Source organism: Bemisia tabaci, chromosome 3 (genome assembly GCF_918797505.1).
Source record: "Bemisia tabaci chromosome 3, PGI_BMITA_v3".
NCBI classification, from domain to species: Eukaryota; Metazoa; Arthropoda; class Insecta; order Hemiptera; family Aleyrodidae; genus Bemisia; species Bemisia tabaci.
This window is the reverse complement of record NC_092795.1, coordinates 43,221,857-43,247,867: the sequence shown is the minus strand read 5'-3', so window position 1 is coordinate 43,247,867 and position 26,011 is coordinate 43,221,857. Positions and strand designations below refer to the sequence as shown.

At 39.6% G+C, this 26,011-nt stretch overlaps 1 protein-coding gene across 2 annotated transcripts in view; it reads left to right on the top strand.

Moving 5' to 3' along the window:
• The window catches only part of Syt1 (Synaptotagmin 1), a 77,909-nt gene that overhangs the window by 35,021 nt on the left and 16,877 nt on the right, over window positions 1-26,011 (top strand). For both annotated transcript variants that reach the window (XM_019052319.2, XM_019052318.2), the window contains exons 2-7: window positions 5,603-5,788; window positions 17,265-17,429; window positions 19,468-19,607; window positions 20,744-20,842; window positions 21,782-21,976; window positions 25,027-25,203. In XM_019052319.2, the coding sequence (XP_018907864.1) occupies window positions 5,611-5,788; window positions 17,265-17,429; window positions 19,468-19,607; window positions 20,744-20,842; window positions 21,782-21,976; window positions 25,027-25,203 (954 nt within the window). In that variant the 5' untranslated portion in view covers window positions 5,603-5,610. The remainder of the gene's footprint in view (window positions 1-5,602; window positions 5,789-17,264; window positions 17,430-19,467; window positions 19,608-20,743; window positions 20,843-21,781; window positions 21,977-25,026; window positions 25,204-26,011) is intronic.

Sequence of the window (26,011 nt, the reverse complement as noted above, 5' to 3'; positions counted from 1 at the left end):
CTTAAAAATCTCTAAGTGAAATCCGGGGTGTACTTCACTCCAAAGCCTATTCTTCCTCCAAACAGCCAGAATTAATTCGATGACTGAATCGCGAAATTTCATGTCTCCGTTTGCGACGTTGCAGACTTTCGGTCATACTTTATTTTTTCTCTGAAAAATCAGCCGACATAATTTCACGGAAACTCTTTTGAATTTTCTTCTGTGTCAGTAAACACTCCGCGTAAGTTTCAAGCTATAAAGTTAGACTAAAATGTTGGTTTGAAGTTTCAAACTATAAAGTTAGACTAAAAAGTTGGTTTTCTTCGGAAAATTAAATTAGGAGCGGAAATTTTGAAACATCGGAACGGAGATAGGTGGTTTCGCACTTCGGTCATCAATATATACGGGAGCAAAGCAGAATCTACTCTTTTTGTTAGATTGAACTCCTCATTCATACCACTTGAGCTTTAGAAATGCACTCTGGATTTCTGTTCAAGATTTCCAACGGTGTGGATTGTGCACCCAACTATTCTGCCCACGTCTGACATACGCTAGTTTGGCCTTTACAATGCAAATTCGAGAACAAGAGCTTAATAAAAACACCATCAGGCTGAAGCTAATCCATTTCTTTATTCGAGTAAGGATGCAACTAGTTGTCACCCCTGTAACGCAAGGGCGTATGCTGATTTCCGTGTAAACCCTGTTCTCTGTATCACTCTATACTCTCCGAGGCTCATGTGGAAACAGGGATAAGCCCTTACTTCAAAAGAGCAACGAGTCAGAGGCACTCAGCAGAAACACCTTGGCTCCTTCTTTAAAGTTTAACTCCTAAGTTTAACTCCTAATGCATTTTGCTTTCAGCCTAGCCCATTTCCGAAACAAAATGTAAATCTTTCAATAATGTTTTTTACTCCCAACTTATCCTAAACAACCCGGAGGGGTAGAAACAAGGTGCTCCTGCATTTCAATTTCATTGCTCATTAAGGCAAGGGACGTTATAATACGCAGAACTCACTTCTTCCGTTATTTACCCTTCGTGCCTCATCCGAAACATCCACATGCTCCTTGTGAATTAGTTAATGCCCACCAAAACCGACGATCCAATTTTTATTGCCTTTTTGGCGGAATCAAATCTTCTCTTCGACACTCGGATGATCCCTGAGGACCAAATGGGTTTGTTCGAAAATTGAATCAATGCAGATATGACTTCAAATCACCAAGCTCAAAAAACAGAGCACAGTGCAATCCGTAGCTCAGAGCTTTGATGGACAAGTACGCATTTTCTTCTGAAGAGAGTTTTTTCCCACAACTTTTATTGTTTTACGATGAGTATTAATGACATGGTAATTGATTAAAAAATCGATCTACAAGCTAAAAATAAATTAAACAAGTAATATTTCAAACTACATGTAGATGAGGAATATTACAAAACTTACAAGAAACGAAGCAAACGGCTTGCCCGCCAACAAACTTCTTTAGTGCATGAGGAACAAGTGGAAATATTTTAGGGAAAAAAAAAAAAAAAAAAAAAACAAGAAATAAAAAAGCTAAAAAACTATTTGCAAACCAAGTAAAGCGAAAATACAAATCTATGGCAACTACATCTTGGAATAAAATCAATATAAGGTACAATCATGAGGAAAGATGAGTGATAGTAGTGACAAGAAGGAAGTAGGTGAATAATAAAACCAAAGACCATTATTAAGAACCATTTAATTTTGGCTTGTAGCTCGATTTTTACCATGTTCTATGCAGCTCAGCCAGCCAAATTTGGCATTAAAAGTATTAATGACTTTGCCCCAATTTTCCACCACGGCGTTTATTCCGAACATCCCGGACGTTATATTGAAGCCAATCAATATGTTAAAAAATTTAAAACTTGTGCTAAACCGAGAAAAAGTATACGAAACACAGTTCAGACAGGTACACCGTTAACAACACTCGCCACGGGAGTAATACACAGTCACCACGTGTGCAATTAACCCAAAGGCTTGACCCTATTAGGTTGACGACCGCAGGGTGAACAAGTGAGGGTATGCGAGCAGGGGCGGAGGGATTGCCCATTAGTGGGCCAAGTGCTGAAACTTCAGCAAGCGCACCGCATTGCCGAAGTAGCCCGCAGAAAAAAGGGGAGAAAAAATTCAGAAGCAAAACTCAAAACTGCCAGCAGCTAACAATGATGGGAGTCAAGTGGGAGGACGATTTATTGCGCCACGCTTACCTTCGAAACTTCCGTAACTCACGAATGCGAGGGTTGACTCTGGAAATTGTCTCAAGCTGGCAACACCGCTGGCGCTTCAAGTGTCTACGCGGAATTATTCATTTTTCACCGCGGCTGAAGTTGATTTATTTCCACACAAAGTGGACATAATGGACAGTCGAGTCAGAAACCAGTTTTTGACCCCGTCCGCACTTTTCCGGGTTTATATTTTTTCTCTTGACTTTTCTTTTACAGTTCTTGGGTTCGGGAATTTTATAATAATTTTACATTGTTCATTTTCTCATCGCGAAGAGAAAAGAAGCGTTATTCTTACAATACTCATAGTGGATTCTATACTCTACCTCCTTCTCTTGGCGCAACAAAACGCAGATGATTGCCGTACCCATGAGATGAAAATGTATACTGAGTTCAGTCTCTGAGCCTGCTAGAAATTTTTAACAAGATTGAAATTTTTAATCGCGAAGTATACTACTGCAACGTTCTTTATCCCTCTGCAACATTATTTTGGAAGCACCAATGAACACTCGCCCTTTTAACGCTGCGTAATTTAGATGATGACCCCTGCCTGATTCGTAGCGTTACGGGACTTAATTAAGTAAAATAACCCGATCTTTCGTATGCAAAATACAACCGTCAAAAATATGTGAACCTGTTGGCACGTAGTTTATGTACCAATGGATCACTGAACAAGGTACAAATCGAAGCATTCTGATGTAGGCTCGCACAATCCACCCGCATTGGAAATAACTGATATCAACTCTAAAAGAAGACAATATAAAGTTTTCATTTAGCATTGATCACATGCATTTTGAATTCCCCGCTCACAGGAAAACAAAACGTCCGCTCGAATTAAAATGCGCTCTGCAGGGCTTTTGGCAGGCTTCTCAATTGAGTAGTGTCCCTTTTATACTCTGTACTTGTTTTTCAACGAGTAAACAACGTGCAATAGCTGTGCCAGAGTGCCGAGCCTGAGGTTTTCATATTTTCATACCGCAGGGACCGTCACGGATACGAGTCGTGTGCGATGTAACTCAAGTTGAGTATTTTTTTCACTAGAGGGGAAAGTTTTAATTCATGCATCGAAAAAGTTGAAATCTTGGTGAGACGTGTTTCCAGTGATTAATCTCGCTAAGCAAATTATGTTTTTCGTGGAATTTTTATTCTGTACATCATAATGCTCAAATTTGTACCTTGTCTTGTGGTCCGTCACGTATTTTCAATCAAGAGTAAGAATAAACGCATCTGGAGCCTGATTGTTGAAATTTTGTGTTTGTCGGGTAGACATAGATGACATAGGTTCAAAGGCGGAGTGTGATTGGTTGGCTATGTCTAATCGCTGCTTTGTCATGCCTATGTCGGGTGGAACTCTCGACAAGCTAAAGGCACCTCCGAAGTTTCCAACAGTATGTCGTCCATTCCACCTGACAAAAGCACGATAAATCAGCGATAAGACATAGCCGACCAATCACGCTCCGCCTTTTAACCTTGTCATCTATGTCTACCCGACAAACACAAAATTTCAACAATCAGGCTGCCGGAACGGGTTTGATTTTCAAACGTATCAACATCCGCACATGGAGTGAGGAAGTCTCTCTCAAAAGACGTAGGGAAGGTACCTGCAGATTTATTGCATAATGAAGGCACTTAAAGGCAGATCTCACGGTCTTGTCGCGGGATAAATGCACTATACCGACTTGTGCGGGCTCAAGGGATTCTGCGGTGGATTAACCGCGTTTATTCGGGCTTAAATCCACGTTGCCAGACGGAGCATCGAATTCTCTCAAGATCCCGAGCTTCTTTGAAAAACTAAGGTTACCTCGAGCTGTTTCGACAACGCCCGCTTCTCACTTTTCGTTGCTTGAGGCGGTGAGGTTATTTGCTCTGCTCTAACTCCCGACATTTGGGCCGGTTTCACGTTTCCTTCGATTTTTTCCGCCCGAATGTATTTTTGTTTCTTATTTTTGTGTGCCTTCACTCTCGGGAGAATGCTTCCTGCTTGTTTGCCCCGGCGACGCTGCCACTCCCGGCGAAGACAGGCTATAGTCTTTCGTATACTGCCATGCTAAGGAAGAACGCCGTATGAGCCTTCAGACGTTGCCGAGTCTCCTTCGATAAAAACCGAATTTACTGGGAAAATTGTGATTATTTTGTTTCCAAAATTTTCAGATAATTTTGTACGCAATTTAATCTAAAAATCTGAAGATTTCAAAGAAAAATGTGCGTAAATGTCGTCAAGAATTCAGGTTTTATCAAGGGAAATTTGGCAACTCTCGAATGTTCATACGGCGTTCTTCCTTAGCACGGCAGTATATCGATCAGATTCATGCTATTGTGAGAGTTAAGGCATGCAGGATCCATCCCTGATCAGCCACTGCGAAAAAAAGTCGCTTGGATCTAGAGTCCAGACTCTTACTAACATTGACAAGAAAAAATACTCTTAATTCAATCCAATTTTTTCTCGAATCGAAGAGCCGAGCCTTTTGATTTCGGTGGATTTCCTTTCAATTCAAGCAAAGAGTCCGATTGAATCAATAGTATTTTTTCTTGTCAATGTTTTCTCGAGTCAGGACTCCAGTTCCAAGCTAATTTTTTTCTAGCGATTCATTGCTTCGAACTTTCGTAATTTTTTAAGGCTGTAAAGACATTGCAATTTTAGAAGTTGTGAGGATGAAGCACAGCACAGGCAATAATGAAATAACGGCTAGGTATAAAATTGACCAGGATTAGAAACGAGATTCGGGGATTAGTCGGAGCGCGGAACATTACTTTCAAAAATTCGCGCACCATGCGATAATGCATAGAAACTGTTAAATGTGTCACTGTAACACGTATCTCTCCTCGTAAGTGAAGCAAGTAAATCGGGCCCGAACTGAGAAGGCAGGCATGTAAATCGCGGAAATTCTCGGTAATTTGTAACGGGGAGAGGTTATTTTATGAAAATTCAGAGGAATAAAATTTTGACGTCTACGACACAGGTGAATTTTAAACTACACTGGAAAAAAAAAACACATTGGATCTAGAGTCCAGACTCTTGAAAACATTGGCAAGAAAAAGGGCTCTTGATTCAATCAGATTCAAGCTTAAATCAAAAGGAAAGCCACTAAATTAAGAAGCTTGGTTCTTGATTTAAGCTTAAATCTGATTGAATCAAGAGTATTTTTTCTTGTCGATGTTTTTAAGAGTCTGGACTCTAGATCCAATGTGTTTTTTTTCCTGTGTATGGTGTTAAACAGAAAAATGAGGTTCAAAATAATGACTAAATTGCTGGTTCGTAAAATTGCTCAATGAGTATGTATTTTTTATCCACGGCGTAGCCAGATCATTTGAAGTTGAAGTTTTTTCATATGCCACACTTTTCATGTAACATGTAAAATGCAATTTTTTGGTTTTCCCGTTTTGCAGGAGCAAAGATGGCGCCGCCAGTAACGCGGGAGGCTGAAGAGGACATAACTACCGAGAGGGCAGTTATCGATGAAGATGGTCCGACAGTGCCTCCCCCCGCAGTTGCAAATAAGAAAAAACTAAAAGAAATCACTAAAACTATCACGGAAATACTAACCACGACAGAGGCTGAGGAGGAAGATGAAGGTAAGATGCACACGCTTTTCCTTTGATTTTAGAATTTTAATGAATTGGACTGCATTTTGCAATTTAGAACAATAAATTTCGGCCCGGTTTAAAAACAACGTATGTGCCATTAGTTTCCCTATGCACAAAAGTGTTTTTTCGGAAGAGCCAGAATTTGTAGTTCCAAATTGCAAAATGCAGTCCAATTGCATTTTGAAAAGGAGAAAAACTGAAGTTAAAACCAGAGAATATGCAGCCTGAAATTTTTAAAGAAGCCTTTTTCACCAACTAAAAACCTGTATCTTATCAAAGCAGGGGGCTGATTATTGAAATTGATAGACAAAATGATAGACAAAGAAGACAATTAAAGGGAAAATAGATTGATCCAATTTGTGGAAGCGGGTGGTTGCAATGGACAAAGGAGGTAAATGATAGACTAACTAACGGCAACCCACGACAAACCCTGCAGTTAGGCCATCATTTCCCCCCTTAGTCTATGGCAACGCTCTGTAGGATCGCTCCATACCCCCATGTCTTCTTTGTCTATTGCTTTGTCTATCAGTTTCAGTAATCAGTCCGCAGGGGCTCAGGCACTCAATTGACCACCATTTGAGTTTTTATCGGAAACTATGCCAAAAAACACTGAAAATAAAAACAGGGATTTTTTTGTCAACATCTGAAAATTCGGGGAATTTTTGAATCCAAGAAAACTTGACGCCTTTGACTTAATTAAAAACTTAATTTTGAAATAAAATTAACATTTATACATCTATTATCAAGAGAAAAGCTCACCTTGAAAAAATACTTATATAAGCCAAGATATGATTAAAACTATTTTAATACTTCGATTGTATCTCGCAAAAAGGAACCAAGAGTATTCCAATGTCGCTAAGATTGTGCAACTTTTTTTACCTTGCAAACATAAACGATCATCTAAACTAGTTTCACCTCTACTCCCAATAAACTATGAATTCAAGACGAAAATTACCGTCGTAAAGTTTACTTTTTGCAAAGAATGTACCTCGGTTGTTGTACCAAAGTTGCACAATCCCAGTAACATTGAATTGCTCTTAGTTCCTTTTTGCAAAATGCAATCCAATTGGTTGTTGCTGCAAAAAAATAGTTTCCCGCAAACTCCTATACAATGCTCCAGTGACCAATTAAGTTGGCCCGAGCACAAATTTTTTGGGAAGAAAGGCTTTCCCCTTCCTGGTTTTTCACTTAATATCCGCCCGAGTTTCGCATATCTTCCGTTTCTCCTCATCGCAGCTTCCATCAAATCGCAATTGCCCGGAAACTAGGACCGCACATCTTATCTGATAAAATCGTTCGTCCTTTAGACCGATTCTGGGGGATTAGACTAGACTAGTCAATGAGTCAACTGTTGGTCTAATTTCATTACGTGAACGCAGAAGAAAAACGGGGTAAAAAAACACTAATGTGTGATCAATTTTCAAGGACAATTCTGTAATTTCTCCTACGATTTTAAATAGATTAAAACGCGTAATATCCAAAATCTAAGCTCAGATTCAGATTCCTCGTGAAAAACTGATGCGATTTCATGCATCATATGTTAGAATAGCGTGAAGGAAAGAGGTTTAATGACGTATGAAAACACTAATGTGTGATCAATTTTCAAGGACAATTTTGTAATTTCTCCTACGATTTTAAATAGATTAAAACGCGTAATATCCAAAATCTAAGCTCAGATTCGGATTTCTCGTGAAAAATTGAAGAGATTTCATGTATCATATGTTAGAATAGCGTGAAGGAAAAAGGTTTAACGACGCGTATAGATACTGTCGTGCTTCCCGTTTGAACTACGCCGCCGCCTGTCGCCCGAGTGAAACCGAACGGGGAGACGCCGGCGCTTAGCATTCGGTTTCGTCCCGAGGAATTTCTCACGATAAATTCTTCTTCCTCCTCCTCCGCTGACCCACTGAGCACTACCCATGTTGCCACGTTGCATTCATATGCTCGAATCAGTATGCCTACGGTGCGTCTCTTTCCTCCACGCTCTGCTCGGGTACCTATGATACATGAAATTACATCGATTTTTAACGAGGAATCCGAATCTGAGCTTCGATTTTGGGTATCACGCGTTTTAAGTCACATTTTCCAACTTCAAAAATCCGAAATGACGGACGTGGCTAAAAATGCTATCTCGGCTCATGTTCGATGGATTTTTGTGAAACTCGGTGTCAGGGTATGATACATGAAGTCGCATCGATTTTTTACGAGGAATCCGAATCTGAGCTTCGATTTTGAGTATTACGCGTTTTAAATCAAAATCTGTCAAAATTCAAAATTCGAAAATCCGAAATGATTGAAGTGGCTTAAAATGCTATCTCGGCTCCTGTTCGATGGATTTTTCTGAAATTCGGTGCCAGGGGGTATTTTTCGACGGGAAACTCGAATTTTTAGTCCATTTTTTAAAATTCTCAAATCGAAGATGGCGGACGTGGGCTAAAATGCTATCTCGGTTTCTGTTTGTTCGAGTCTTGTGAAACGCGGTATTATATGACGTGTATTTCAACGGGAAACTCGAATTTTTAGTCAATTTTTTAAAATTCTCAACTCCAAGTCGTTGGATGCGGCCTAAAATTCTATCTCGGTTTCTGTTCGTTATAGAGCTTTGTGAACCGCGGGAGCAGGGGTACTTTTCGACGGGAAACTCGAATTTTTAGTCAAGTTTTAAAAATTCTCAAATCCAAGATGGCGGACGTAGCCTAAAATGCTATGTCGGCTCCTGTTCGATGAATTTTTCTGAAACTCGGTGTCTGAGGGTATTTTTCGACGGGAAACTCGAATTTTTAGTCAATTTTTGAAAGTTCTCAATTCCAAAATTGCGGACGTGGCCTAATATGCTATCTCGGTTTCTGTTCGTTATAGAACTTTGTGAACCGCGGGAGCAGGGGTACTTTTCGACGGGAAACTCGAATTTTTAGTCAAATTTCCCAAATTCGTAAACCCAAGATGGCGGCCATGGCCTAAAATGCTATCTCGGCTCCTGTCGGTTTTTGTGAAACTTAGTAATAGGGGAAATCAATCCAGTCAAATCTTCAAAATTTGAAAATCATGATGGCTAAAAACCAGAGCATTGTATGGCGGGTTATGAAAAGCTATTTTTCGCAGGAACAAAGTAACCCGCTTCTTCAAAAATAGCAACTTCACACTCATAAGTATAGTGAAGAAATTTTAAGCCAGAATATTTTTTAACTGACAGTAGGTATTCCATGTGAACTTTTGATGAGGCGCCGGCAAATTATATTCTATTAGTGCATTTTTCAAACTTTTTTAATTTTGTTTTAAAACATTTTTTCTGTTGAAAAGGGCTTTCTAATTTTGCGTTGGTGGGTAGTAGTAATTTTCAAACTTTCCGGAGCTCATTCTTCTGCCAACCCCCCCCCCCCCCCCCCCGACTTATTCACGTTCCACGCAAGTTAGGAACGACAGCAATTTTCCCGTTTCTCCCAGCGGCAAATATGTAAATCCGGGCCTGATAAGTCGTGTGGCACTATGACTTTGCAACATGGTGCAGTATGCGGAAACATTATCGGCAGTAAATTACGTGTCCGCAATGCCTTAGTGGAAATGTTTCGGTGGAAAATTTCAACCATATGACAACGTTACTGTTATGCCACTCATTACTGGGACCCCAAGTTCTGAAACAAGCGCAGGTTATGGATTTCTATAGACACCTCAAAAGTAGAATATATTTTTATCGATATCTGGTTTAGTTAGTAAAATCTTCAGACATTTCTGCATACTATTTGTGCAGAATATTTTTCCTGATCCATCTACAAAATTTCCGAGTGCCAATATTATCTGTATGTCTACTGTGCTCAGCGAGAAGCCAATAATCTGATAGCGAAGAACGCTTGGCGCCAAAAATCGATCGGGAGCCACTTCTCTACATGATAAAGCTCTTTGATGGTAGCGCCGCTGTAGCTGGAATAACCTTTAAAATTCCAGTGGTGCAAACAAAACTCCCGTATGTTCTTGGAATTTCGCACTCTTTCAAAACTTGTTAACTGCGTCAACATGGGATCGCTTTTTCTCATCCCTCGCTCCTATCGGACCTTGTTACTTTCGAAAACACCTTTTTCTCGGTCTTTAGGTCAAGAGTATGACCAAGCCTTTCATCGAGAGGAGCGCTTTCCCCCAAATTTAGGAGTCAATATTTTGGGCGAAAATGGGCCGACCCTGAACATTCTGGTATAGATTTAGGTCAAAATTTTCCGCATACTCGCTCATTTCAATGAAAAAATTTTGCAATTCTGGTGAGATTCCCGATTTTCATCAACCGAACATCTTTTAGCTCCTAAGAGGCTCCAGAGAGGAAAGCTTGGAGAGGTCAAATTTGGATTCTTTTAAAGGCGGATTATTCGTCAGTGGCGAGGCGTGAGTGATCAATTATCGATATTTCCCCATTAGAAGCTATGGTAAAGAATCGATTATGAAGGTGTTCGTTGCGAACACCCTGTCCGTCGACCCTTTTCCATAGGTTTAAAAGGTAGATCAATCGATATATCTCAAAGCACGCCACGCCACTGTTATTCGTCCCCGCAGTCCCCGTTTTAGTCCGACCAAGAATAATCGAGAAAAAAAACCTGATACGAGGAGTCTGAGATAACTTGTAAGATCGTTATATGAGTAGACGTAGAGGAGAAAACATGAAGGACCGTCAGTTTTGTCAGCTACCATGAAACACGGACTACTTTTGACCTCCGGACACCGCAAGAAACCTCTATAATTTTCTGGACTGCTATCAGATACAAAATCTCCTTCAATTGATAGAGTAGGCAAATTGAGCTCCCATGTGGTCGAATAGTGGTATTTCGGTGATTTTATTAATTGAGTCGCATCAAGGCTAGGTCGTGTTGTTCAGGCTGATCTTTCGTGCTAAGGAGGAACTCCGCATGAGCCTTTGGCCTTTTTCTTTCCGTAAATTACACATTTTCAAAGGAAACGACGGTCTTATTTGAACGTTGGTCCTGCTACTTATTCATTTTATCAAAGCGACAAGCAGTGTCTATTTTGAAAGAAAAGAGTGAGACTACCTAAATTGACTGAACGGTTCCTCTAACTAGGAGACTCATTTGCTCAGGGAGTTAACTTCTGTGCCAAGCAAGAATCATTTTCTATCGCACAAGAAATGGTATGCTCATCCTTCTGCCATATTGAGTCACATTTTGTGAAGTTCTTCTGCCTAGTGATACTTGTAAAACTTCATAAAAGTATGTTCCAGCTCGCTCTAAAAAACTTAAAGAAGTTATTTGGTTGTATTTTTAAAAGCTTAAAAACACCACCCTTTCCTTCCCCGTGTCGTTGACTTTTAAGAGCTTTGTCCGTGGGATCGTCGTCGAAAATAATGTTTTATTTCTTTAAAAGCAGTTTTATTGGACGCAGTCGGTGGTCTCTATATTGAGAGTCAGTCGTGGAATGACAGTCGGGATTATCTTTAAATATTTTTTTAAAAATAATACTGATCCAGCATAATGTAGCTTTCACTTGGATATAATCGCGATTGAAATCTGTGACAATTTTTTGGAGGAGGTTAAGCCCTTCTTCTTGTTACTTTTTTTTGCTGGGAATACCGAATAAATTAGTTGTAAACATAGATACGGCTTGACAGTGCTAATCCTTCTTTAATGATACCGCGGCGAAGCTACGTGTGGAAAAACTGTATGGCAAAACTTTACAATGTTGTCACGCATAAGCGGAAAATGAAAAATAAACCGATGAGGCCAAGAGAAACTCTCTTCCAGTGGATTGCGTACGGAATTGGCAAGCCATCGGCTGTGAAGCAGTAAAATGTTACTATCGTAAAACTCTCTATTCTTTAATATGTATGTCCTATTTATCAAGGTAATGTCACCATTCATCGAACTTTTGTTTCAAAATTATATATAATATGGAATAATTATAATAGATTTTTTACATACGTGTCATTTGAGGGGCAAAAATATTCAAAATTGCTCACGATAATTTTAGAATTGTGATTATTTGCGTGATACCCTTATTTTACTCCTTCAATCAAAGGCTATTCTCTCACTTTGAGGAGACCAAAAGTTTCTGATTAGAGCAAAATCTTAAAACTTTGATTCTTTTATACCGGGTATCCTGAACTCCTGAAGCATCACTCTCTATTTAGGTCATTTAAATGCCGGAATTTAAAAATCTCCTAAGTGAAATAAAATACTGCTGTCTTGCGTAATATGAAAAGACTCTCTTTATATATCGCCGAAGTTAAAGTACGTAAACTCTAAATAATCAAAGCAATTTCTAAGATCTCTTGGATTCAGATTGACAAATTTACATGGATCAAGGGTATGATTTGATAACAATTTTCAATCGGACGATGCGAGGTCAATTTTCTCAAAACTTCATTTTTGCACTTACTGCCGCCTCCTTGGCACTCAATGACGATTCTTGTAAGTCGGCAACTCTGTTTTTCCTCCTTTTAAAGGTATGTTAAACAATCGATTCTCGGCGAGGCACCCTGTCTCTCATAGAATCGATATATTCAATTGATTTAGACGGTGTATTAACAGTGTTGCCAATTTGCTGGAATCGCTCAGTCGATGCCACGGTAGTCAGGATCGACGAATTGGAAAAAAGATGAGCTGCGAGTCAGAGGCGAAGCGTGAATGATCGATTATTGATATCTTCCCATTTGTAGCTATAGTAAAGAATCGATTATTGAGGTGTTCTTTGCAAACACCCTGTTTATCGATCTTTTTTCCATAGGTTTAAATGGCAGATCAATCGATGTATCCCAACGCACGCCACGCCACTGCTACGAGTATCCTATCCCTAACAGCTTCCATCTCCTACACTGGAAAAAAAACACATTGGATCTAGAGTCCAGGCTCTTAAAAACATCGACAAAAAAACACTCTTGATTCAATCAGATTTAAGCTTAAATCAAGAACCAAGCCTCTTAATTTGAGCGGATTTCCTTTTGATTTAAGCTTAAATCTGATTGAATCAAGAGTCCTTTTTCTTGTCAATGTTTTCAAGAGTCTGGACTCTAGATCCAATGTGTTTTTTTTTTCCAGTGTGGTCATTCTAATGCGATCTCTCTGGAAACGGTTATTTTGCGTGGGCTTTGGCAACGCTGCGAGTATACGGACGCATCAACGACTAACGCTTGAGCGAGCCGCGGGGCGGAGGGCGCGCGGGCGTCGCGGCGCGGCGGGTTAGACGACCCGAAAAAAGTCTCTTTACAACCCTAAGTTACCTTGGTCACGGAATTAGGTCGCTCGCAGACGATAGAGGCATCCAACGCGAAGAGATTACATTTTTTATTCATTTCCCGACCCCCTGCCAGTCCCAGTCCAAGCGCCGCACTTCTCTCTCCCGCTTTGTCCGTTTAGGATTCGTTGGGTTTGTTCTGTGCACCCGCTGATTTCGTTAGACGCATTGCATCTGCCTCCAACCCGCCGCCCCCGCCTCCGGTCAAGTTATTCCTATTGGTCGACTATCTCGCTTTTGGCTTCAGCTCTGACCGGCAAACACGAGCCACATGGCGCCTGGCCTACATTATATAGATGTTGACAAACAATTAAATATAAAGAAAACTAAGAAGAAGAACTATGAAGGAGAAAAAGAAGAATGAGCGGAAGAGGAGGAGGAAGAAGTAGGAGAAGTAGAAAAAGCAGATGAGGAAGGAGAGGAAAGAGAAGAAGGAGGAGAAGAGAAAGAAGGAGTAGAAGAAGTAAGAAAAGCAGAAAAGGAGGGAAAGGAAAGAAAAGAAGGAGAAGAAGAGGAAGAGGAAGAAGAAGTAGAAAAAGCAGAAGAGGGGGAGGGGAAAGAGAAGAAGGAGCAGAAGAGGAAGAAGAAGTAGAAAAAGAAGAAGTAGAAGAAGAAGAGGAGGTAAAAAATGAGAAGAAGAATAAGAAGAAACGGAAGGAGAGGAAGAGGGAGAAGAAGAGGGAGAAGAAAAAGGGGAAGAGGAAGTAGAAAACAACAAAGATACACCGAAAATAACTTACGCACAAAGTTGTATAATTAAATATTGACCGTGAAATTACTGAACCACGCATCTCCGTTTGCGACGTCGCAGACTTCCTGCCATACTTCATTTTTTAAATGGGAAACTACTTGACGCCAATTTTCGAAAACTGTCATGATGTCTCTTCTCTGTGCGAAGAAAACTCTGCGAAATCTTCAAGGAATAAAATTGATTTTTTCTCATTTGAAATAATACAATTGGAGTGGACATTTTTATACATTGCAAACTATGTACGTGGTCTGGTAGTTTCACCATCGATGTGCTGTAGTTCTCGTTGTAAAATCATTATCGAGTAAATGCGAAAGAATTTATCAATTTAGATCAGATTACGAAAAGCTTTCTGAGAAAAATTGGAAGAAAAATTTCCTGAGGTTTCCCAGGAAATTCGAGTCTTAACAAATGAAATACCAAGCCCGAAGTTTCTTAAGGCGTTCCTCTTTAGCACGGTAGAATTGGACGTCGGATTTCAAGAATGTCACAAAAAACTTGACAGGGGAAAATAACTTCAATTGATTCTTTAAATTCTTCTTCCTTTTACATAAGTTGATTGATCTTCTGTCAGTAATAATTTCAGTCTTTTGTGATAATTTTAACTTTATTCGTTTATTCTTTGAGAATACAGTCTGGTTGTTATTCCAGCCCCCGTTCCTCAAGATATTATCCTTAATGGGATTGTCTCCAACAAACCTCAACAATATAATATCGCTTTGAACTTTAAACTTTTAAGATATTGTCAAATTTCTCATATTCTTTTCAATCTTGCAATCTCATATTTTTGTGAATTTAATGAACGCGCTTCAAAATCCAAGGGAACCATTTTCCTGTTTTGTGATCTTTAATTCGAAAAGTTATGCAATTCGAGTTAGGTACCAATGAGCTAAAACTGTATCGTACATATCGTGACAAAAAACGACATTTTTCAAGAATATTAAACTCTTCATTTGCTCCGACTCTTTTTTTCATGGCACCAGGAAATCGATTCCTGATAGAGGGGCGCAAACGATTTACATTTTTAAAACAAATGTTTGCACTTTTAGCCTATCAGAGGGTACTTAAACATTTTTTTAGATATTTTTTTCCCTACAAAAGACAAACATATTCGTCTTCGTCCAACACCTCCATACTGTACTTGAAAAACAAAAATAAGTTAATTAAGTTCCAAAATTCACTTTAAAACTTTTCTTTAAAATTAATTCTCTTGAGAAATGGCGCAATTCCATAATCTCAAAATAGCTAGAAAGGGAATTACTATTTTCTCACTAAAGAAACTATCCAAACAGAAACAGTTTCAGTTCAGTTTGCAGAACAGTTGTTGACTCATCCTTAAACTTTTTTTTCGAAAAACACTTTCCGTGGGGTCCAAATCATCCCCCTATCATCAGCTCCTATTATTCTCTATTAGTCCCTATTATCTCGAAAACGATGACTTGTAGCGAAAAAACGCAGGAGACTTATTGTCAATATTTTTCAACGCTAAATCTTGTGGTACTGTCAAAAATCAATTTCTGTCCCTAGAAACATTAATTTTGGTCACTGTTAGGTTCGGTATCCCCCCTAAACCCCTTTCAAAATGAATTTTACCTTTTTTGGAGATCAAAAATGAAAAGAACGTTCAAAATTACTCCCAGCCACTAATTTTCATTAATATCAGTTGATAAACATTGCCGCAGTGTTGAAAAGACGATTTTTTTCCTCCAATTTTGGGGAGTCGTGGCGCTCACGGCAAGCGTGTTTGGAAAAAAATGTATACCACCAAAACGTTTTTTTTTTTTTGACCCACAGAATCGACTCCTTCAATATTCGTATTTAATCCTGGGACACCCTGTATATCTATTCGTGTAGATAAAACTTAGCAACAGTGGATTCTCCGAGTCCCGCGGTAAGAAGCGCGCGCGGTAATGCAAAGTGCTAAACTTACCAACCATTACCAACTATTATCAACAAATCTGGATCAATTGAAGTTAAAATTATGGGGATGGTAAGCATAACGGAGGTATTTACGTTTTTTGAATTAAAATTTCTAACTGCTATAACTGATTTCTTAAAGATCCCGTGAGTAGCAATATAAAATATGAAAATTCTGTATAGTGATCTTAAAAATATAACTATTATCATTAGAGGAATCGTTATGTTGGTTTCCAACTTATTTAATCCTGGAACACCCTGTATATCTATTCATGTCGATAAAACTTAGCAACAGTGGATTCTCCGAGTCCCGCGGTAAGAAGCGGGCGCGGCAACGCAAAGTGCTAAACTTAAGTAGGCGTCAACGTTCAATGTCGCGCGGAATTTCGTGGGAAAAAGGCTCAGCGTGCGTTGTGTACTTTGTTGTCCGCCAACGTATTCTACGTATTGTTCCCACCCTAATCTCACCTCAGGTGATTTACATTTTTCCCAAGCACCAGTTTCCGAGCGGCAGGATCCTACCCCGTGTTCTGTTGAGGGACGGATCAATCCCTCTCAAAGGCATTGTGCTCGCTGCACCTACACAATATCCCTCGTTTTCCTGATAAATATTCTTCAATACCTTTGCAAAGATATGACTAATACTAGGTCAGGGATACTGAGTGCCTCCAATGGAAAAAAAAAAACCTCTGCCGATTCAAGTGAAAATTATATTTTGGACTAGACATTCTGTGGCTCTCTAATCTCGGGTAGCGTTTCCCATCGTCACAGTGGAATGGAACAATCTGGAAGAGAAAGTTTTGCTTCAGAGGGGGGAGGAGGAAGAAAAACTTTCAAAAATCTCAAGAATGTCTAAAAAACATCTAACTTCAATACAATTATCCCTGAAATGATCAACTGTGAAATGCAGAATTCGTACGAGCATAGGTATATTTTCGGCACTGATTCCACCGTCGAATAAAATCCACACAGAAGTTTCTACATTGGTTCCATATAAAAGAGGCTATTTAATCGAATCGAGTTCCGGAGCGCCTTCAATCTGTTGAAAATGCAACATGGTCAACCCTTGAGCACGTTTAGTTGCATCAAGAGGCTATGATATAAGTCATGCCAGCCCATCAAGAAAAACACTGTGGGAAAGTTGACACATTTTTACTTTCTTGCCTCTTAGTTCCGTCTTTCCATAAAATACGGTTTTTGGGGGCATTCGCATTTTTTATTCATGTATTTCCTTTTCTGCTTGTCAAAACAAAATTTCTTCCATTTACATCCATTAGACAGGCGTAAGTGTTGCTTGTTTTAGGAACTGTGCAAATCATGTACCATTGAAGGACAGAGAAGTTTCACCGGATATCATGTGCTAAAAACATTTTCCATCTAAAATGCTTCGGATAAGTTCAGATTCTTACCGGAGTTGGGCAGGTCTCGACAAAAACTCAATTATCTCATACTTCAGTTTTAAAGAAAACTTCTTCTTACCCATGAATCTCATATGGAGAGACTCGACACGTCTCGGTGATGCTCTTAAAAAACACGGAGATCTAACTTCGGATGATGGTTTGATTGTTTCAGATTACACAGGAACAACGAGTGAAGATTTCGACTATTCAACGTCGACGGCACCACCTCCGACGAAAGGAATGGTCAAAGGCATGGTCGACGACGGCGAGAAAATAGCGAAATCCGTTGCGCAAGAGGTTGGCCTTCCAACATGGGTAGTCGTTTCCATTGCCATAGGTACGTATCAAATTTTCACATCAGCAGTCTAATGAAGAGACAAAACGTCGATTCTCGAAGGAGGGAACGTAACTTCATTCCAAGGTTGCAAAATGACTTGAAGAATTCGATGTTTTACATACGTATCTGCGCACATTTTTTGCTGATTTTCGAATGATAGCAAAGGAAAAATCAGTGACATTTTCATTCAGAGATGCCTCATATTCGCACTAGTTAATGAAATTAGCGAGGGAAAATTTGGCAGCATTGAAATGTAGTACGTTCTTTCACGAATAAAACGACAAATAGAGACGTAATTTTCCCTTTCTTGTGATGGTTTATATATTATACTGTCAATGGAATAAATTGGAATTATCTAAAGTCTCTCTACTTGTCTTTCCTCAGACCGCAGACGAGTGCTGTTGCGTTTAGTTGTACATTTGTTTATTCTATTTTCTTCAATCCAAAATACGTTCTCTAGAGCTGTGGCAGAGGACAGTTTTCATCAATTTCTTATAATCTAATAAGAGTGGTATTTTGCATGTTTAAAGTATTGATCATGTACAATTTAGGCAAATAAACGAATGCAGGTCATTAAGCGTTGCAGAAAAATGAATGTATATTGACAGTTTTTAAGACTCAGTAATATTGCGCTGGTATGAGGGAGTCAGGTGCTACGTCTCAGAATTAATGAGAATAGACATTTTCGCCTTTAAAATACCGAAGTTATTATTCGTTTGCGTCATCCTTTTCAATCGATGGTCCCCCCTAGTTTTACTTTGTCTAACAGGTCATCAGGTTTGTAAGGTTCGGGTGGGACCAATTATATTTAATTGATCGAATTACCTCTGTAATTCTATGGACGTTAAACCGCGAGATATTACACGGATTATTGGTATTGAGAAAGTAGAACGCATGAGCCGGTGGCAGAAGGTGGGGGAAGCAACGGGGTAAGGGGTATGGGGGGAGTTGGGAACTTTGGAAGCTGACGACTTCAGAAAGCGCGCTCAGCTGGGAGTCTAGGAGACTTCTGAGGAGACTGTGAGGGAGGGGGGAGGCGGTTGGGGTGCGGCAGACACGCCCGCCCCTCTCAGGGGTGGAAGGGCAGGGGGTCGCAGGCACTGGATTTGTGATGCTCGAAGAAATAGGTCAACTGTTACATACGCCCATTACTTAGTATTCGTTTTTCGCCAAGTCACTCCTCACTACTCTGTCTTTTGAAAATCCTCTCCTCTCCTCTCCCTCTCCCTCTCCCGTGCACCTTTTCCTCTCAATTTCGATCTGTCTCCTATTTCCAGTCTACTGCATCGCCAATTTTGACACCTCTTAATCCCCACCTTCGACTAGGCGGCACCGCGATCGCCCACTCGCGAATGTCTGGACATAAATTAAGCTCGGAGTAAGTGTGATGAGAGGGGCTTTGACCTTCACAAAAATGGTTTATCTGGACGTTTCAAGTGTGTACACCTACGAACTCTTTGATGTTCGCTGTATAATTCAGGTGACGCGGCGGTCAGTATGAATGAATCATGCACTGTTAGTCCGCGTGGTTAAAGCCACACCTCTCCTCCTTTACGGTTGCGGTCTGGAGATCTGTACATTAGCATGATTTTAAAAATGAGACCAGGAGGCTTGACCAATTTAAAATGCATCAATGCTAAGTATTTGATAAGTAATTTTTTCAAAGAATTTTAATTGGAACAACAAATTCATAAAGATTAGTCTATTTTGACGATGCTTGCTATGAGCTCCTTTTTGAGTGTATTAAGATTCATTCAGCATAGACGTCTTCATGTGATTTCAGAAGAAAAGAGATCATATTCTTTATTAATTTACTCTTCTCAAGAGCCAGATTGAAGAGTATACCACCGCGAAAGAGATTGTATGATATACTCGTGCGTGAAAAAATATGGATCTCAAGTAAAAATTAAAAAATTATAGTGGGTTTAATCCAAAAAAATGAGGACTTCTTTTCTAGATTGCTACGACTATATGTAAATTACTTTCTAAGTTCGTTGTACCTCTTAACTTAATTTCATTGTTTTATTTGTGTTTACAGCAATAGGCTTACTTATTCTCGGTATATGTGGATGTTGCATTCACCGATGTTTCCGAAAAAGAAGAGCCAAAGACAAGAAAGGGAAAGGTGTGGTAGATTTGAAATCTGTGCAGTTACTAGGGTCAGCTTACAAAGAAAAGGTATGATTTCAATCAACCGTCACTATCCTTTAGCTGCTGACTGGTATCGACCATTGCGAAGAACTGGTGGCGGTAGCCTATCACCATCCAGTAATGGGAGCAGTGCATCTTGTGTTCACCCCTCATTGGCTGCCGCCACAGATTCTTCCTTTGAATTGTCAACCAGGCAATTAAACTAAATGTTGTGTCTTCTGTTAGCGGTTAGCTCGTAATTCAGCCCATGAATGATCTCTGTTTGATCACTGTGCGTCACTTTGACATTGCCAAATTCTTTCAGAACAATCAAAAATCAGAATTGAGGCCTTAACATCTGTCTGAATTCTGAAACCTCTTTTAGCATAATGAATAGAAAAAAGAGGTAAAATCTAAAAACAAGACGACGGTTCCAACGTTATTGCCTAAATTGCCTAATATTCATGTTTTTTTGTATTATTTTACTCTTCGAATGGAGCGCCTTCAATTTCGTATGATACTGTACAACACCTCTGTTGCGAAATAGTTGCTTGAAGCGCCGCGGCGGGCGATCAGCGCAACGCGCGCATTGGCGCCTACAAACCTAACTGGGATACTTCATGCATTACGCAATGCGTGAAGTATCCCTGTTAGGTTTGTAGGCGCCTGCGCTGGCAGCACACGATGGCTGGCGTCGCTCCACTCCATGTTAGGCTCTGATATTCAAACGAATTCAACGTTTTTGAACTCATGATGATTAAATGATTGCATACTCTGCGTGGATTATTTTCATTTAAATTGATGGAAAAAAAAACAAGACGACGGTTCCAACGTTAAGACGTTGGAGAGCGTTCACCGTAGCACCTCGTCAATATGTAAAAGTGGTTTTGCGCGAACGGAAGAGAGCGTTGCAAGACGCTGTTGAACTTTAGTTAACTTTAGTTAACTTTAGTTTGGAAATTACTATTTTCAGTTTAATTTAAAACTGGTTATTTAAGGCAAAGTTAGCCCGTAACCAGGGCGAGAACTTGTGTGAGCGAAAACAAAATGCTGGCTCGTCTCATCCTCAAACTCTTACTCATTTATTTTGACGTATTTTAAGAGTAAGATTGTTTGATTTAAGTTTATATCACGCATACTCTTGATTTTGTATTAAATTTGTATTCATTTTTATGAATTTGAAGGTTCAACCGGATATGGAGGAACTGACGGAAAATGCAGAAGATATAGCTGAGGAGGGTGAGAAGAAGGAAGAGATTAAGCTTGGAAAACTACAGTTTAAAGTAAGCCGATTTTTTCAATGTCTATTGAATATTTTACTAGGTGTCACATTTAAGGGTTTATGCAATTATTACTACTGCTATAAAATGAATACTCACTCATCCAATTTTTGAAAAGACTCAGGACCCAGTTCACTCCTATCAAACAAATATTGTAAGATACAATTATATTTGGTTCCTTTTCTTTGACTTTCTTCGCTTCCGCCTAACTTTCTCTGTCCCCCTGCCCTCCTCTTCATCAATGCGTTCCATTTCCATTTTTATTTCCCCCATCGAGTCAAAAATTGAATGAGTATTTTTGCAGGTATAAATATGTGCAATCAAAAAGGAGCGGGAAAGAGGAAGAGTAGCAGCGTGGTGTGCTTTGCGATTTATCGATTGGTCTGCCATTTAAATCCATGGAAAAGTATCGAAAAATATGATCGCAATGATAACCTTGATAATCGATTCTTTACCAAAGCTTCAATTAGGGAAACGTCGATAATCGATCAGCCACGCCATGCCACTACGTAATAGGTGCATTAGTCTTCACGGTACTTCGACAACAAGTGACAATTTAAACTTTGATTGAGCTTATAATTACGGACGTCAACTCGATGGTGAAAAACAATGCGCGGAAATTTTTCAAAAATTGCCAGGCACGAACATTAAAAATTGTAGAAAAGATCACGAAGTATAAAATAACACATTTTATGAAGTACGTAAATATTATAAAATGATAATTTAATTGTGTGGGCAAAGGAGCAAAACAACTGTGATAACTCGCAAGGTATTTTGTAATTTATTGAATGCGCTTTATTTTTCGGTAATTACATATTTAATTTATGGAGTATAAGAGAGATAGAGTAAAATATAAATAGAGAAAAAGAAACGTTTGTAATTCAAAACTATGTAATACTCAGATTATGTCAAGTAATACATTTATGTTTTATTTCCTCGTAGCTGGAATACGACTTCAACTCGAACAGTTTAGCAGTGACGGTGGTTCAAGCAGAGGACCTACCAGCCCTGGATATGGGTGGAACCTCAGATCCTTATGTTAAAGTTTATCTATTACCTGACAAAAAGAAGAAGTTCGAGACAAAAGTCCATAGAAAGACGTTACACCCCGTTTTTAATGAAACTTTCGTATTTAAGGTGAGTCAAACTGTGAATTCTCTTATAACGCTATCGAAAAGTTGAGTCGCATAGGAGCGGGCAATTAATCAAAACACGCACGGCTAAACGATGTGCCAAAGTTCTGCACTTCTGCAGTCCCGTAAATGAGATAGAGGATTCCATCTTGGAGAAGGCTTCACCTCTCTACTCGCTCTCTACTTGGAAGTGCGGTTGACCCAGGAGGGTAGTAACAGTTAATAATTTCCGTATTTGATTTCACTCTGTGTTACTTTGTGTTACTTCTTTTATTTCAGGTCAACCTAAAGAGCTTAACTGCTGTCACCATTTTATGTTAAATTGATCCAAGCCGTAGGCTACTTTGAGATATCGGACGATGAAGAAAGTGTCCTGATAAACTCACGTACTCTTGTTTTCCTTCTCATTCTTGGAGATTGAGACTTGCGATAGGTGCAGTGGATTATTACCAATGCAATCCAGGTTCTATCCTGGGGGCTGGCGACTAATTTTTAACAAGGTTGCAGATTTTAACACAATGATTAGGGGTTACAGGACATTTCTTCAACGATTTTTTGTCCGCGCACCTGTTTTTCCCGATAATTTACGTCCACGCGTTTTTTCGGCACGGGAGTTTTGGTTCACGTGCCAGTTAAGACCCAAAGTTAATTGGCCCACATGTAAATACAAACGACAATCGCTCACGACGTTTTTGGATGAAAATGTATAATGTCTCGGAAGAATGAGGGTTTGCTTGTTTTTTTGTTTTGTCTGTTTGGTTCAACGGAGAATAATATATAGTTGAGAGTTTTGGTAAAAATGGGGGAGCGTCAATTCCATGACACAAAATTCACTAAAACTCTCTACACCTCTTTGGTGTAACAGGACTTAATTATCTTTCAAGAAATTCCCACCTTATTATACCTGAACCGGATAAACCTCTATATTTGCCTCAGCTATAAAGGCTCTTAGATTTTTCCTGTGTACGATAAGTATCTTGATTTATTTTGCGAGGAAAGATCTGTACTTTTAAAGGATGCCTGTCATTCTTAATACGTTCAATTTCGTATAATACTGTGCAACATCTCTATAGTGAAATAGTTGCTTCAGGCGCCGCCGCACGGCGGGCGGGCGGCCAGCGCGGAGCGCGCATTGGCGCCTACAAACCTAAGTGGATACTTCAAGCATTGTGCAATTCGAGAAGTATCCACTTAGGTTTGTAGGCGTCAGTGAGCCTCTAGCGCTGGCAGCACGCCGCTCCGCTCTGTTAGGCTTTAATATTTATACTCGCATAGTCAGCGTTTTTTAACTAATGATTTTGAAATGTTTGCACACTCGGCATTGATTATTCTCATTTAAATTGATGGGAAAAAATATGTATCAATTTATCAAAGGAGAATATAATGATAATATAATGTGTGTTTTTTAAATATTGGTGGTTCCGTGTCAAATTTAATGATTTCCAAAGCAGTTTTAATTTTTTCCTTTACATTTTGTGCTTTTATTGTGCTGCAGCGAGGTGTGCGCGCAACCAAATGCTCAAAATTTGACGTATTTGACTCTAAAAGATCGATGTGCAAATGGGTTAAAACTAAAGATTGCGTGCTCCCTGGTTTTTTCCCCTCTTTTATTCATTTTTGCAGTTTCTGTCGGCACAACTGCGGCTCATTGAGATTATTGTCGCAAGGAAAAGGTTTTACAAATATTTGCCACGTTTTAAAAATACAAATATAGAAATAAAACCAAATATCCACAAATGACAATTTAAAAAGATGATTCAAAAGAAGAAAGTACTAACATTTCATTTAGAAAATGAGCAACCATAACAACACCTCTTTCTGTCTCAATTTCTCATTTCCATATTGTCAATACAATTTTACATACCGACTAATATATAACGCTTGGACCAAGTCATTGTTGCTTATTTTACGTGTGGGCGTAAACTACTGGACAAAAAAGGTGCGCAGACAAAAAGTCGTTGACAAAATGTCCTGAAATCATGATGAGGTCGATCTGAGACAGGGGAAAACTAATACAAAAAATGAACCAGCAGCTTTTTTACTTCGTGTTTTACTTCCTATATTAACACAAGATTTTGGTTACTTTTTCTCACTGCGTGTACGGATCAAGTCATTGAAGAAAAGAAACATCCTAGGGAAAAAGGTTATAGCGATGTTAAACGGCTGGGATCAGTGGATGTTCAAAGAAAACAAAAGGAGAATGGAAAACGTTGTAGTCAAAAGTATTCTTACACATGAAATGAAGTTTGACAGCTGAAGGAACAGACTCAAGGTACACTACGAACAACGGAGGTGGATTTCTTGAGGAAGTTGGCAGGAATTTCTAGAGGAGATCGGGTCCGCAATGATAGAGTGCATCTGATCATGGGGGTCAAAAATGTCATCGCATTCGACGTTATGACCAAACAGCTTGTACGGTATGATCATGTTAACAGGATGACGGAAGAAAGAGTGTCGACAAAGATGCTGGGAAGATGATGTGGGTTTCTCCTGGATGGAGACAAAGAGGACGTCTGGGGAAAGGGTGGCGACAAGGGGTTTTAGAGGAAATGAAAGAGTGCTAATAACTTCCCGAAGGGATCTGGGAGAATATTGGACTTTGGCAACTAAGCATCGCAGAGTGCCAGAGAACGCTGTGAGAGCGGATTTTATGTATGCAGAAAAAGCCTCTGGATCCGCTGCGATTCCGGATACATGTAAATGCCCAAAATTCGTTTCTTCGCGCATGAAGATTCGCAGCCTGATTTTTTTTTTTTTTTTTTTTTTTTAAGTTTTTTGACGTCTTCAATCCATTTGAGGAGTCTGCAACCTTGAATGAGCACTTGAGCAGCGGGTTAGAGTTGGTGCACATCCATGCTCCAGGTTTTCAAATATTCAGAGATTAAGACCGAGTGGAAGCTGCTTTTGCGGATCCACTCGTCAGTTCCATGCAAATGTGTTGCCCACCACCGGGACTCGAATCCGGGACCTATTAACCTGGAGTCAGACGCGCTGACCACCAGGCAAACCTGGCCGGCTAGCCTGAAAGTTGATCTTTATGGGTTTATGTTTCAGGGCGTGCCGTATGCGGATGCGATGAACAAGACTCTGGTGTTCGCCATATTCGATTTCGACAGGTTCTCAAAGCACGATCAGATCGGTGAGGTGAAGGTTCCGCTGTGTCAGGTGGATCTGGCGCAGACGATCGAAGAGTGGCGAGTGCTCCAGTCCGTCGAGGGAGAAGGTGGTCAGGTACGCCAGTCAATCTTCTCATTGCGCTACTCAATTTTGGGTTCCCATCAGCATGTCCTTCACCGACGCTCCAGATCCCTCCCCTCCACTCCCGCCAGAAAAAGGAAACGGAAATGCCTCATGCAACAAACTCCAAAAAAAACCCTAGCCCATAACCACCAACTACGAACTTGACAAATCCTCCAGATGACAACGCGAAATTTTCTCAGGGTGTCTAGTCAAAAAGATATTCTCTCTAGCAAAGAATGACCCACAAAAACTTACGTTGCTGTCAAGTGACGAAACTAAGTATTCGCATGATATGATTTTTCCGCATTGATTGAAACTTATTCCTTGATATTAAATTTCGTGTATGGTTTACGGTGCCACTGAACCCTTTTAAAATCGTCTAAGCCCCAAAACTACGTTGTGGTATCATTCTTTTGCACTTAAATCTCCCAACAGTTAAAAACAAAAAAAATAAGGCAACCTGGAATCTTTAGTAAACATGTGCCCTGCTTTCGAGAGCGAGCTGTATCAAATGAATAAAAGAGAGCGATTCCCCTTCATTTGAGCGATTAGGCAAAAACTCTACATGGATATTAAAAAATTCGTGTCCTCAGATCAGAGCTTAATGCATGTGCGCGCTCGTTTAAAATATGCATTTATATTCAATGTTCACTTGCGTAAAACGACCGTAACGGAATAAATTAATTCGTATTAAATCGCTATAATTTTCACTATGTGCAGTTTTGTCTCCCAAAATGTAGCCCTCTCTATGTGTATAATTACAAAAAAATAAGAATAAAAAATGTCTTTTCCAATTTTA